At 44.9% G+C, this 14,710-nt stretch overlaps 1 protein-coding gene across 1 annotated transcript in view; it reads right to left on the bottom strand.

Moving 5' to 3' along the window:
- Asxl2 (ASXL transcriptional regulator 2) overlaps positions 1-11,113 on the bottom strand; it is an 86,071-nt gene extending 74,958 nt beyond the window's left edge. The window contains exon 1 of the mRNA XM_048353290.1: positions 10,444-11,113. Within this exon, the coding sequence (XP_048209247.1) occupies positions 10,444-10,500 (57 nt within the window). The 5' untranslated portion in view covers positions 10,501-11,113. The remainder of the gene's footprint in view (positions 1-10,443) is intronic.
- Between the last annotated feature and the right edge of the window lie 3,597 nt (positions 11,114-14,710).

The raw sequence follows: 14,710 nt of genomic DNA, 5'->3' as shown, positions 1-14,710 counted from the left end.
GAGTGTGGCTTAGCGATAGAGTGCTTGCCTGGCATGCATGAAGCCCTGGGTTTGATTCCTCAGTACCATATAAATAGAAAAAGCTGGAAATGGTGCTGTGGCTCAAGCAGTAGGATGCAGCAAAAGCAGCTCAGGAGCAGTGTCTGCCCTGAGTTCAAGCCCCAGGACTGGCAATAATCGTAATAAATAATAATGATAGCAATTATTAAAAAAATAATAACCAAGCAGGGTGCTGATGGTACAGGCCTGTAATCTCAGCTATGCAGGAGGCTAAGATTGAAGGATCATCATTCAAAACCAGTCCGGGGGGAAAAAAATAAAAGAAAGAAAAATAAAACCAGCCCAGGCAGAAAAGTCTGTGAGACTCTTTGTCTCTAATTAACCATCCAAAACCTTGGATGCCAAAACCTTGGCTCCAAGTAGTAGAGCACTAGCCTTGAACAAGAAAGCTCAGGGGCTAGGAATATGGCCTAGTGGCAGAGTGCTCACCTCCTATACATGAAGCCCTGGGTTCAATTCCTCAGCACCACATATATAGAAAAGGTTGGAAGTGGTGCTGTGGCTAAGTTGGCAGAGTGCTAGCTTTGAGCAAAAAAAAAAAAAAAAAAAAAAAAAAGCCAGGGACAGTGCTCAAGCCTTGAACTCAAGCCCCAGGACTGCCCCCCCACCAAAAAAAAAGCTCCAACCCTGAGTTGAAGAAGCTCCATGACTGGCAAACAAATAAAGAACCAAAGCAAAAGGAGTCCAATTTTTCCATACTGCCAAAAAAGTCAATGCAGGCACTATCACAATGCCAGATTTCGAACCCTACTACAGAGCCATAACAAAAACAGTTTAGTATTGGCACAAAACTAGACCCGAAGATCAATGGAACAGATTAGAAGACCGAGAAATAAAACCACAGATTCACAGGCAGATGATACTGGACAAAGGAGCCAAAGACATACAGCAGAAAAAACATAGCCTCTTCCATTATTAGTGCCCAGTGGATCCCTGCTTGTCACCATGCACTAACATCAATCCACAGTGGCTCAAAGACCTCAATGTCATACCCGAAACTCTGTAACTACTACAAGAGAGCATTAGAACTTACAGGCAAGAACTTCCTGAATAGAGTCCCCGGAACCCAACAGATAGGAGAGAGACTGGACAAATGGGACTACATTAAAATAAAAAGTTTCTGCACAGCTAAGGACACAGTTACTAAAATAGAAAAACAGCCAACCAATTGGGAAAATATCTGTACCATCAATACCATCAGACAAAGGCCTAATATCAAATATTTACAAGGAGCTCAAGAAACTAACCCCTCCCAAACTTAATACAATCACTAAGTGGGCAAGGGAGCTAAGAAGAGACTTCTCAGAAGAAGAGGTACGAATGGCAAAGAAACACAAGAGGAAATGTCTATCATCCCTGGCCATAAAGGAAATGGAAATCACAACAACCCTGAGATTCCATCTTACTTCAGTTAGATTGGTCAGCATTTTGAATTCTGACAACAAATGCTGGTGGGGATCTTGGATAAAGGAACCCTACTGCACTGCTAGTGGGAATGTAAATTAGGACAACCACTCTGGAAAGCAGTCTGCAGGTTCCTCAAAAAATGAAACATAAACTGGGTACTAGTGGCTCATGCCTGTAATCCTAGCTACTCAAGAGGATGAGATCTGAGGATCGTGGTTTGGAGCTGGCCCAGGCATAAAAGTTCCAGTGAGACTGTTATCTCCAATTAACCACTCCAAAACTGGAGGTGGTGCTGTGGCTCAAGTGATAGAGCGCTAGCTTTTAGCCCAAAGAGGCTCAGCGATAGCACTCAGGTCCTGAGTTTAAGCCCCACAACTAACAAAAACAAAAAACAAAAAGTCAAACCTGGCCTGGTGCCAGTAGCTCACACCTGTAATTCTAGCTACTGAGGAGGCGGAGATCTGAGGTTCGAGGTTCAAAGCCAGCCTGGGCAGGAAAGTCCAATTATCCACCAGAAAACCAGAGTGGCACTGTGGGTGAAGGGGTAGAGCACTAGCCTTGACCTGAAGATCTCAGGGACAGCCCGGAGGCCCAGAGTTCAAGCCCCAGGACCAAACAAACAACAACAACAACAAAACAACTAAACACAGACCTTCCCTACTCATCATGAATAAATCAGGATAAGGACACGTGCACATCCATGTTCATTGCCACACTACTCACAATAGCTAAGATATAGAAACAACCCAGATGCCCCACAATAGATGAGTGGATCCAAAAAATATGGTACCTGTACACAACAGAATTATACACAGCCATTACGAAGAATAAAATAATGTCATTTGCAGGGAACTGGATGGAACTACGACAAATCATGTTAAATGAGATAAGCCAAGGTCAGAGAGACAAATGGCATCATGTTCTCCCTGATTTGAGGAAGTTAGAACTAAAACACACTAGGATATGATAAATTACACAGGATTCTAGAAACTCACATACAAGGAGACCAGAAGAGTATAGTCTTAAGAGAATCACAGAGGTGCAATCAAATCTGTGTGAGAGTGTAGGGAGAGGCACAGAATTCAACAAAAAAGGGTAAGAAGTGCAGCAGCGAAGCATACAGGACCTTGATGAAAGTGAACTATGCAACTCCTGGGTGGAGATAGGAGGGAGGGAATGAGGAACAGATCACACAGTATGAAAGGATTACCTGATCTATGTAAATGTAACCCATTTGTATGTCACCTCTAAAACAACAATAAGGCTTTTTTTTTTTTTTTTTGGCCAGTCCTGGGGCTTGGACTCAGGGCCTGAGCACTGTCCCTGGCTTCTTTTTGCTCAAGGCTAGCACTCTGCCACTTGAGCCACAGCACCACCTCTGGCCTTTTCTATATATGTGGTGCTGAGGAATCAAACCCAGGGCTTCATGTATAGGAGGGAAGCACTCTTGCCTCTAGGCCATATTCCCAGCCAAGGCAATTTTTTTTTCAAGAGGCCAGGCTGGGAATGTGGCTCAGTAGTAGAGTGCCTGCCTAGCATGCATGAAGCCCTGGGTGTAATTCCTCAGTACCACATATACACGCATAAGAAAAGCCAGAATGGCACTGTGGTCAAGTGGTACCATTGTAGCCTTGAGCAAAAGCAGCTCAGGGATAGTGCCAGCCCCAGGACTGGCCAAAACAAAAACAAAAACAAAAAAACTTTAAAGAAAAAACTTTCATAACCATTTCATGGTTACATATATTTTAAATCTACCAAATTTGTCAGAACCTCTCAAGTCAGAGAGGCAGCTGGTAAATCAATAGTAAATCAACATTTAAAATGCTGTGTTGCTTTGTAGAAATAACTCACTAAGCTAGACATGGTAGTGCACGGATGCTACCCAGGCCTATATAACAAATTAGTGGCTAGTCTGAGCTACATAGCAAGAATGTCTCAAAAAATTATTTTAAGTAAAAAGGAGAGCTAGAGATATGTCTCAGAGATAGAGAGCCTGCCCAACAATCATGATTCAGACCTTAGTATCACAAAAAAAAAAAAAAAAGAAGGAAAGGAAAGGAAAAAGGAGTGACTAGCAGCACTGAACACTATTTGAAACTGAATATTGCTAAACCAACTAACTACTAAATAATTCAAACACCAGTGAGTTAAGGACTCAAGATGATGGGAGCTATCCCAAGCTGGGAACGCCAATGACTCCAGTAGCAAAAAAATTTCAATTGAGTCTTTCACATCATAACTTTTGCTAAAAGATGGACCAACTTACTAGGAAAACACTACAACTAATAAGTCTCAGTGTCCTCTGATGCCCAGAACCAAATTCATGTGTATTTACTACTAATGATTTAGGTTCTGTCAAGAAAAGTCAGAATTATCACAGCCATTTCCCAAAGTCCAAATGTAACTTAAAGGAGTTACAAACAGCCACACACTGGTGGCTCACACCTATAATCCCAGCTACTTGGGAGGCTAAGAACAGGAGAATGTCACTTTGAGGCCAGCCAGTGTAGGAAAGTTCAGAAGACCCCTTTTGCAACCCATAGCTGGACACAGTAGTGTGCACCTGTCATCCCAAACTACGTGGGAGGCTGAGGTGGAAGGATGTGACAGTACAACACTCTGGAAGAAAAGTGCACACCTCCTTCCCCAGGGAAGAAAGCTGGACATGGTGGCATCCCTGAGACCACAGGGATAACTGTAGCCTAAAAATTAACAGATCTCAACTCAGACACATTCATTTCCAGGTACGAAGACTTGATTCTAAAAATAACCAGGGGAAAAAGATATGGAGGAATAGCTCAGCATTATCCCACCAGCCCTGCAAGGAGAATGAGATCTGAGGATTGCAGTTCAAATCCAGCCTGAGCAGCAACGTCCATGAGACTCTTATCTCTAACCACAAGAAACCAGAAGTGGCACTGTGGCTCAAGTGGTAGAGCGCTAACCTTGAGCTGAAGAGCTCAGGGACAGTGCCCAGGCCCAGAGTTCAAGCCCTATGACGTACAAAATAAATATATATATATATATAATTATGATGATGATATAAAAGCTGCATGTGGAACTGTGGCTCCAGTGATAAAAGCACTAGCCTTAAGCCAAAAAAAAAAAAAAATAGCTCAGTACAGGCTGAGTTTAAGCACCAGAATCAACACACACACACACACACCACTACCACCATAAACCAAGTCAAAAGGCAAACAAGGAAACATCTGAAAAATACAGGGTTAGTGACATTTGTCTATTAAATGCCTTTAGAAATATACAAAGACCAGGAAATGTGGTAGAAAAAAAAGTAACTGACCTGACCAGACAAGTTTGAAAAGAGACCTATAGCCAATGAACAAAGAATCACCTCACATCTACATTGTTCAATAATGGTGGCTCCTTAGCCACACATAAGTATCTAAACTTAAAATAATAAATAGTAGATAAAATATTAAATGTAGCTCCTTAAACCAGCCACATTTAGTTAGGTGTTCTACTGGTCAGATGTGATTAACAATTGCAGCATTTGACAGCACAGAGACTACTCAGGTTTGGCTATGAGGCTGTCTCCCAAAAAGGCTTGTGTTGTATCATCGAATTAAAAGAAATGGTTTTATTGTTAAAGTTCATAGAGTTCATAAGCTTTGTAGAGTAGAATGACGATTTTCATCATTGTGAAGGTCAAAGTGTGCACTGTGAAATATATATAGTAACTTAAACTCAGTAATAATAAAATAATAACCAATTGGGGGGCAGGGGAAGGTTATGTGTTAAAGGCTTGGTTCCCAGTATAGAAGTGTTCATAGTAAATCTTTTGGGAAGTGATTGGATCCTGAGTATTCTGACTTCATTAGTGGATTGATTCACTGATGATTAATAATACAATAGTATTATTGGGCAGTAGAAGAAATGTTCAGAAGAGGCTGGGCCTGGTCTGTTCTTAGAGTGTTCTGTCTCTCTCTGCTTATGGGCCAATATAAGGAGGGTAGTCTCTGCTAGCAGCTCATACTACCAAAATATTCACCTTACCTCAGGCTCAAAGAAATGGACTCAGCCAACCTTGGGCTGAAACCTCTCAAACTTTGAGCCAAAGTAAATCCATATTCATTTTAAACTTTCCCTCAGATATTTGTCACAGTGATAAAAGTCTATTACAAATATAGAATATTTGCATCAAGCTGAACAAAATGACCACAAAGGCAAGTATGTTGGCACACACTTATAATCCCTACATTCGTGAATCCAAGGCACATAAGTTGGAGACAGACCCTATCTCATAAAACAAGACCAAAAATTTTTTTGCAATCCCTTTATTGATACTGTATGAATATTGTTACTTGGACTACAGAGAAAAGTGAGAAAGAAATAGAAACTTTCAAAATTTTAGGGTGAGACTGTAACTTGGCACAAAGTTTTAAAGATTTGTAAGGACATATCACAAGTTCAAGTTTATAACTTCTTATGCTCTTATCACTTTATTCAACACAAATGTACAAATGAATACATAAAACATGCCCAGAAATAGGGGGTGAAGCCTTTTACAAGAGGGGGGGGAAATTGCCAGGCACCAGTGGCTCACACAGGTAATCCTGGCTACTCGGGAGGCTGAGATATGAGAATCCTGGTTAGAAGCCACTGCAGGCAGTGTAGTCTGTGAGACTCCAATCTCCAATTAGTTATCAAAAAGCTACAAGTAGAGCTGTGGCTCAAGTAGTAGGGCACTAGCCTTGAGCACAAAAGCTCAGAGACAATATCCAGGCCCAAAACCTGCTCCAAAAAAAAAGGGGGGTAGGGTGGGGATTAACCAGGCAAAGGACAAAAACCTGTAATCCCAACACTTGAAGGGCTGATGCAGGAGGATTATGGGTTCAAAGACAGCCTGGATTACATACTGAGACTCTTTTAAAAAAGGAGGAGGGGTAATCTATCTCTCAAATAGGGGCTATTTTTATATGGTAATACATCCAAAACCAAAGGAATAGTAAGCAATCATTAAGAATTAATTAATAGGGCTGGGGATATGGCCTAGTGGCAAGAGTGCTTGCCTAGCATACATGAGGCCCTGGGTTCGATTCCCCAGCACCACATATACAAAAAAATGGCCAGAAGGGGCGCTGTGGCTCAAGTGGCAGAGTGCTAGCCTTGAGCAAAAAGCAGCCAGGGACAGTGCTCAGGCCCTGAGTTCAAGCCCCAGGACTGGCAAAAAAAAAAAAAAAGAGAGAAAGAATTAATAGCTAACCAGGTACCAGTAGTTCACACCTGTAAATTTTGATACCCAGGAGGCTGAGAACTGAGGATTGGGGTTAGAAGCAGCCCGAGAAGAAAAAAATCAGTGAGACTTGTATCTCCAATTAGCCAACCAAAAGCTTGAAGTGGAACTGTGGCTCAAGAGGTTGAGTACCAGACATGAGCAAAAAAGATAAAAGATATATCCCAGGCCCTGAATTCATAGTAACAGCACACACATACAAAAAGTGTGGCTCAAATGATAGAACAAGCAAGCCAAGCAAGCCCAAAGCCCTGAGTACAAACCTAGGTTTGGGAAAAAACTAAAATAAGTTATTACTATGTTATTGGCCAGGATTGCAACACTTTTTTTTTTTGCCAGTCCTGGGCCTTGAACTCAGGACCTGAACACACTGTCCCCAGCTTCTTTTTGTTTTTGGCCGTTTTCTATATATGTGGTGCTGGGGAATCGAACCCAGGTCTTCATGTATACAAGTCAAGCACTCTTGCCACTAGGCCATATTCCCAGCCCTACAACACTATTTTTATAGCATTCCTTAAGCAAGACAACTGTAACACTCAAGAACACAATAATTTTATTATATCCTTGGTAAAACTGTTTTGACACCTTAAATGCCTAAGGTCTTACAATACTATCTCACTGTTCATTTAAGTATGCATACATAGTATCCCATAGTTTTTGTGTGTGTGCTGCTCCTGGGGCTTGAACTCAGGGCCCAGACATTGTTCTTGACCTTTACTGCTCAAGGGGGCTAGCATGTTACCACTTGAGCCACAGCTCCACTTCTCCCTTTTCGGTGTTTAAGTGGAGATGAGTCCCCTAGACTTTCTTTTCTAGGCTGGCTTTGAATCTCAATCCTCAAAGCTTAGCCTCCTGAATAGCTAGGAATACAAGCATGAACCACTGGCATCTACCTTTACTTAGAGCAAAGTTACTTTCATCTGTCCAGTCACTAATCTAATATCATTATTCTGTAGTCTCAAATATTAAATATTTACTTGTTTAGTCCTTCCACAAACAGAAATTTCTTGAACACAGATTTAGTTTAATGCTTTGTAGATTATAAAAATCACCCTAAGGTATAGAGAATGTGGCTTACTGGTAGAGTTCTTGCCTAGCATGCATGAGCCCAGGGTTCGATTCCACATAAACAGAAAAAGTCAGAAGTGGTGCTGTGGCTCAAGTGGTAGAGTGCTAGCCTTGAGCAAAAGAAGTCAGGGACAAGTGCCCAGGCCCTAATTTCAAGTCCTAGGACTAACAAAAAAAGAAAGAAAAGTTACCCCCAAAAGGGTAAAGTGTAGGGGCTGGGAACATGGCCTGGTGGCAAGAGTGCTTGACTTGTATACATGAAGCCCTGGGTTCGATTCCCCAGCACCACATATATAGAAAAAGGCCAGAAGTGACTCTGTGGCTCAAGTGGCAGAGTGCAAGCCTTGAGCAAAGAGAAGCCAGGGACAGTGCTCAGACCCTGAGTCCAAGTGGCCCAGGACCCACCAAAAAAAAAAAAAAAAAGGATAAAGTGATTTCAAGACTTAGCTGCTAGTTGGCTCATGCCTGAAATGCTAGTAGCTACTCAGGAGGCTGAGATCTGAGGATTGCAGTTCCAAACCAGCCCAGGCAGGAAAGTCCAAGAGACTTATCTCCAATTAAACACCAGAAAACTGGGAGTGGACAGCACCCAGGCCCTGAGTTCAAGCCTCATGACTAACAACAACCAAAGACTACTAGAAAGAAATTTAGTGTCACCACTTTTTTTTTTTTTTTTTGTCGGTCATGGGGCTTGAACTTTTTCCAGATTTTTAGTGGTTCAATAGAGGTAAGAGTCTCATGAACTTTCCTGCTGGGGCTGGCTTGGAGCCACAATTTTCACATCTCGGCCTCCAGAGTAACCTGGATTACAGGCGTGAGCCAACAGCTGAGTTTTATCTGTTAATGGGAAAGTTAAGCACAGTTACAATTACAGATAGACACTGTAAGTAAAAACAATAAAAAGTGCTATTTCCTCAGTTTCTCACAATTTCCACAAAAAGAAACACAAGCGGAAGATTGAACTCTACCCCAAAAAGCCCACAAGACAAATACAGAAGAATCAACAGATCCAGGTTTATGGAAGAAACAAGGCTAGAGTTAAAGTATGTCAAAGCAATTACATCCTTTTAACTTTTTTCTTTACACTTTTCTATAATTTTCTAAATTACCCCACAGCGAACATTTACTACTTTTGTATTCAGAAATATCTCACTGAAGAAAAAAAACACAAAGATGACCTACACGCGTTCATTGACAAGGATTCTCCATGTTGACTAAGCCTCTCACTTCCAACACTGAAATGTCACTATTTTTTTTGTTTGGGATTTTTTTTTTTCCAAGGGGGTAGGGGCGTCCGATCGTTAACTCAGGGTCTGGGTGCGGGTGCTGTCCCTGAGCTTTTTTTGCTCCAAGGTTAGCACTCTACCACTTTGAGCCCCAAAGCCACTTCCGGTTTTCGGATGGTTGTTTGGACTTTCCTGCCCAGGATGGCTTTGAACCGCGGAGCTCAGATCTCAGCCTCCTGAGCGGCTAGAATTACAAGCGTGAGCCTCCCCGACCAGGCTTGGATTGTTACTGCTTAATGTGTTATTTTGTTGCACCCTTAAGGGTGAAAAAGAACTTCACTTTTCTTCTAATGGCTTATTATTTTGTGCCAGTTCTGGGGCTTGATCCACAGATCCACTTCAAGCTTTCCGACGGTTAATTTAGAAATCAGACTTTCCTGCCTGGGCTGGCTTCGAATCAAGATCCTCAGCTCTCAGCCTCCTGAGTAACTGGGAATACAGGGGTCAACTACAGGTGTGGGGCTACAATGGCTTATTTCTATATATACACGCTCTTTTTTTTCTTTCTTAAAGAACAACAGAAGTTCTCACTAATCCCCAAGATTTAAAAAAAAAAAACCTCTCAATATACTTATAACAAAACTGGAAGAAAAAAATCTTTTGTCGACTAATCCTAACTTTATCGGTCCACCTTCACTTTGGACTTGGGAGAAATGAAAGCCAGCTAAAACTACATGTCCCACCATGCACCGCTGCCTGGTTCAGAATAGGTCTCTACGGAAACAGAAAAAAAAAAAAAAGGTGGGGGGAGAAAATCCTACAAGTCCCACCTGTTACTTCGTTTCTAAACACCTCCAGCACTTCCAGCTCCCACCGCAAACAAAAACAAAAGCCTCGTGACCTCGCGTCGGCTCCGGGAGCCCGGAGCGCGGGGGGCCCGAGGTCAGGCGGCATGTCGGGCGGCAGCGGGTGAAGTCTCCCGAGCTCCAGCTTCCCCCCCCCCCCTTATTTCCGAGGCGAACGCACGCACAAGCCTTCTCCTGCCAGCATCCAATGGGGGTTCTCCAGGAGCCCCAGGGAGAAGAACCGGTAACGGTGTAAGCACCCCAGACTTCCCGTGCTGGGGGGCGGGGGCTGCCGGCGTGGGGGGCGACAGCGACGTGAGCCGGACACACGGCTTGAAAACACCGGGAGGACTCGTCGCAGACGCCCGGAGGAGCCGCAGCCCCGCGGCGACCCCCTGCCGCGGGCGCCTCGATTTCCCCACCGGGAGCCGCAGCCCCGACTCTAACCGCCGCCCTTCCCGCCGGGTGTCGTGGCCCCTCCGCCGGGGTCGCAGGAGCCAGTGACCTCCCTTCCCCGGCGACAGGCGGGCGACGAGGGAGCGGAATCCTCCCAGCCGTCCCCCCTCCGCTGCCTCCCCCTTACCGTCTTGGCGGCCTCCGCCCAGGTCCTGCCCTTCTTCCTACGGCCCTTTTCCCTCATGTCGGGTCTTGAACTGACTGGGAGGCTCCCGTGTCCCGGCTCCGGCCGCCCTCCCTCTCTGCTCTGCTCTGCCCTGCGCTGCTTTTCCCGCGGTGCCGGGAAAGGTGGGAAAAAGGGGAAGTCGGGCCGGAGGAGCACCCTACGGAGGAAGCGGCGGGGGAGGGACGCGGGCGGCGGGGAGGGGGGGTGTCTACGGAGCGGCCGGTCCTGCTGCCGTTGCCACTGCTACCGCCGCTGCCATATTGGGTTCTTACTGTACAGGCAGCCGCTAAGGTCATGTGACCGCTCCCGCGCGGCCGTCACTACTGTAAGGAGACGGACGCGCGAGCGCGCGAGCGCGCGCGCTCCCGCTCCTCCGCACCCGGCCGCCCGAGGAGCGAGCCCGCCGGCCTAGGAGTTGTTTCGCCCCGCCCCCGTCTTTCCGGTCTCCGCCTCTCCTCAGGAGCATGCGCATAAGGATGGGCCGCCGTCAGCGGGCGTCTGACGCCTGCCTGGCAAGCCACGCCTACAGCACAAAAAAAAAAAAAAAAAACTGCCTGCGGAAGCGGAACTCGATCTTCCCCCAGCCGCTTGTCGAGTGTCCGGTGACCGCGTGCGAGGCGCGGTGGTGGATCTGGAGACTCGCCGGAGCCGGCTGGTCCCTTCGGGGGCTGGCCCTGCCAGCTGTCACCTCTGATGGGCCTCGCGCTGTGTCTCCTCGTTCTCCTTGTTCGCGCGCTGGGACAGATGAGACGGCAGTGTGACTTGCCAAACTCGAGCATGGGATGTGGAGAGACCAGATGTCAGGTTGCCAGCCCAGAGCCCTTCTCCCAAGTTTGCCTCCAACTTCCATGACTTTTGGGTGGCCACTTAATCGTGACCGTAATTATTACTGCACACACGTTTTTATATGTGAATAGTCTCATACAGGAGAGAATTTTTTTTTCTTCTTCTTGTTTAATCTGGATGACCTCAGTCTCTGGCACAGTGCCTGAATAGGTCAGGCGTCTGTTAAATACTTGTTGAATGATTTAGCTGTTATGTGTGGTCAGAAACCCTAATTGATAATGTTTCTAACTGCATTATTCTGAAGGAGCCAGAATATGGCACCACCCTCGCATTATCTATGTCCGTGTCTTTAGATAAATTGTCTCTTACAACTTACAAAGAATGACCAGGAGCTGGGATGTAGTTCTGTAGTACAGAGCTTGCCAAGCATGGACAAGCTCCATGGATGTCTCTCAAAACTTCACAGAAACTCTTCCCTGTTACAGTGACTGGCAATATTTTGTGCTATGTATATGTAGGTTTTTGGTGTTTTTTTGTTTTTTAAAGAAAAGGACTCATGGGCTGGGAATATGGCCTAGTGGCAAGAGTGTTTGCCTCATATACACGAAGCCCTGGGTTCGATTCCTCAGCACCACATATATAGAAAAGGCCAGAGGTGGTGCTGTGGCTCAAGTGGCAGAATGCTAGCCTTGAGCAAAAAGAAGCCAGGACCGTTCTCAGGCCTGGAGTCCAGGCCCCATGACTAGAGAAAGAAAGGAAGGAAGGAAGGGACTCATAACTTCCTTGATGTTTCCTGGTTTTTTTGTGTTTTTTTTTTTATGCCACTCTTGAGGCTTAAATTCAAGGTATGGATGTTGTCCCTGAGCTTTTATGCTCAAGGCTAGTGTTCTACAACCCAGGCCACAGCTCCCCTTCTGTCTTTTTTGGTGTTTAATAGGAGAGTCTCACAGACTTTCCTGCCTGGGCTTGCTTTGAACCATGATCCTCAGGTCTTAGCCTCCTGAGTAGCTAGGATTTACAGGCACAAGCCACTGGTCCCTGGCAGTTTTTCCTTTTCCTTTTTTTTTTTTTTCTTAATTTTGTTGGTTTTGGTTTAGCTTCTGGGAACCAAACCCAGAACCTTGCACATAAATACTAAGCAAGTACTTACTGCTGAGCTACATCCTGTCCCTCAGTTTTTTCATGAGTCTGCTACACCAAGGAAAAAGTTAGAGATCATCAGTCATTGATCACTCATATCTATAACAGCAATTAATTGGGGCATATTTTCACAAATTCCTCCCTTAATCAGTAGCACTGTCCATAATATTTATGCAATCTGCTACCTTAAAATCGGTATCTACCATCAGTTCAAAAAGCCCAGCTCAATCTGTACTTGTTGACGAGACTTGCCATCTTAGTCCTGTTGCATGGGGCTGAGAGTTCTGCCCCATCTTATTTTCTTTCATACCCTGTAGACAAGATACTCTTACTGTTTTTTGTTTTGTTTAGTTGTTGTTGTTTGCCAATCCTGGAGCTTGAACTCAGGGCCTGGGCACTGTCCTTGAGCTTCTTTTGTTTAAGGCTGGTGTTCTACCACTTTAGCCACAGCACTACTTCAGGCTTTTTCTGTTCATGTGGTACTGAGGAATTGAACCCAGGGCTACATGCATTCTAGGCAAGCACTCTACCACTAAGCCACATTCCCAGCCCCCCTACTGTGTTTTTGAAGAGCCATCCCTAGATTAATTTCAAGGATAGTGCTTGTGATAGCTCAGTTCTTTAACTTACAAATCTAGATGATTTACTAATACCATAAAATTACATTTGTCCCATTGCCTGTTCCACCTGTTATGCCTAGTTAAATATCTCATCACCTTTAATTCTAGATTTCCTTAGGTATTCTGTTTCTACTCTGACCCTACTCTAGCCAACCCTTTTTAAAAAATTAATTATTTCATTTATGTGGTACTGAGGAATTGAACCCAGGGCCTCACGCAAGCACTCTACCACTAAGCCACATTTCTACCCTCTAGCTCCTTAAAACCCTACCCATGCTCACTAAGACGTGATCTGTAGTTCTTGATTAGGCCTAACCTTAGCTTCACAGCACAGTTTCGATTCTCAATTCACGCATAGGGACAAATTTACCCATAAACTTGCCAATCTTAACCTCTTTAGAAAGTTGTTCTATGGGGCTGGGAATATGGCCTAGTGTGGCAGGAGTGCTTGCCTCGTATACATGAAGCCCTGGGTTCGATTCTCCAGCACCACATATATAGAAAATGGCCAGAAGTGGCACTGTGGCTCAATTGGCAGAGTGCTACTAGCCTTGAGCAAAAAGAAGTCAGGGACAGTGCTCAGGCCCTGAGTTCAAGGCCCAGAACTGGCAAAAAAGAGAATGTTGTTCTATGAATATATATATATTTTTTGTCCTGATTCCTTTCTACCTCCTATAAACATGTTCAAGACCTTTCCAGTTTCAATATATGGAAGTGTTTATGTTTGCTGGTCCTGGGGCTTGAACTCAGGGCCTCATCACTGATGCTGAGCTTCTTTTGCTCAAAGCTTGCTCTCTACCCCTTGAGCCACAGTGCCACTTCTGGCTTTTTCTGAGTAGTTTATTGAAGAGTCTCAAGGACTTTCCTGAATGGGCTCGCTTCGAACCACGGTCCTCAGATCTCATCCTCCTGAGTAGCTAGGATTATAGGCATGAGCCACTGACATCCAGCTTGTCTTTGTTTTATCACCCTACTCTATCATACCATTTTCTCTTTATCTTGGAAGTGGGACCTACATTCACTGTCTATTCTTCCATACTTTCTACCCACTATTCTGCCCTTCTAAGTGCAACAGTACTTTTCTGTGCCTTAAGAAATGGAAATCTGGGGCTGGGAATGTGGCTCAATTCCTCAGTACCACATAAGCAGAGAAAGCCAAAATGGCACTTTGGCTCAAGTGATGAGTGCTAGTGTAGCATACATGAAGCCCTGGGTTCAATTCCTCAGCACCACATAAACAGAAAAGACCGGAAATGGCGCTGTGGCTCAAGAGGTAGAGTGCTAGTGTTGTGCCAAGTCGTGAAACCACCACCAAGAAGACCACCAAGACTCAGACATTCCGAAATGCAAAAGCAAGGCAAGGCTTTATTTAAGCGAGCTGCAACTCGGGCCTTGTCCTACCCACCGACACAGCGGAGGTTAGGAGGGAGCCCCGAGCTGTGATTACATAGGGCTTATAAAGGCAAAGAACAAAGTTACAACAATCAGGTGTTCAAGCAAGCAAGATTAGGATACAGGTACAAATCTGATTGGCTCAGGGTTCAATTCTAGGGGTGGTCAGAGTTAAGCATTCCCAGCGGTTAGAGTTCTAGACCGACTGGGCCCTAATGGGCTTGTCCTGGGTCTGCTCACAGGGCCTGCTTATCTCAGGTTCACGTGGTAAAGTGGGGTTCGCGTGGTAA

The sequence above is a fragment of the Perognathus longimembris genome, chromosome 8 (genome assembly GCF_023159225.1).
Source record: "Perognathus longimembris pacificus isolate PPM17 chromosome 8, ASM2315922v1, whole genome shotgun sequence".
Taxonomy (NCBI): Eukaryota; Metazoa; Chordata; class Mammalia; order Rodentia; family Heteromyidae; genus Perognathus; species Perognathus longimembris.
The sequence above is the reverse complement of the archived record's forward strand: the minus strand, read 5'-3'. Positions and strand labels throughout refer to the sequence as shown.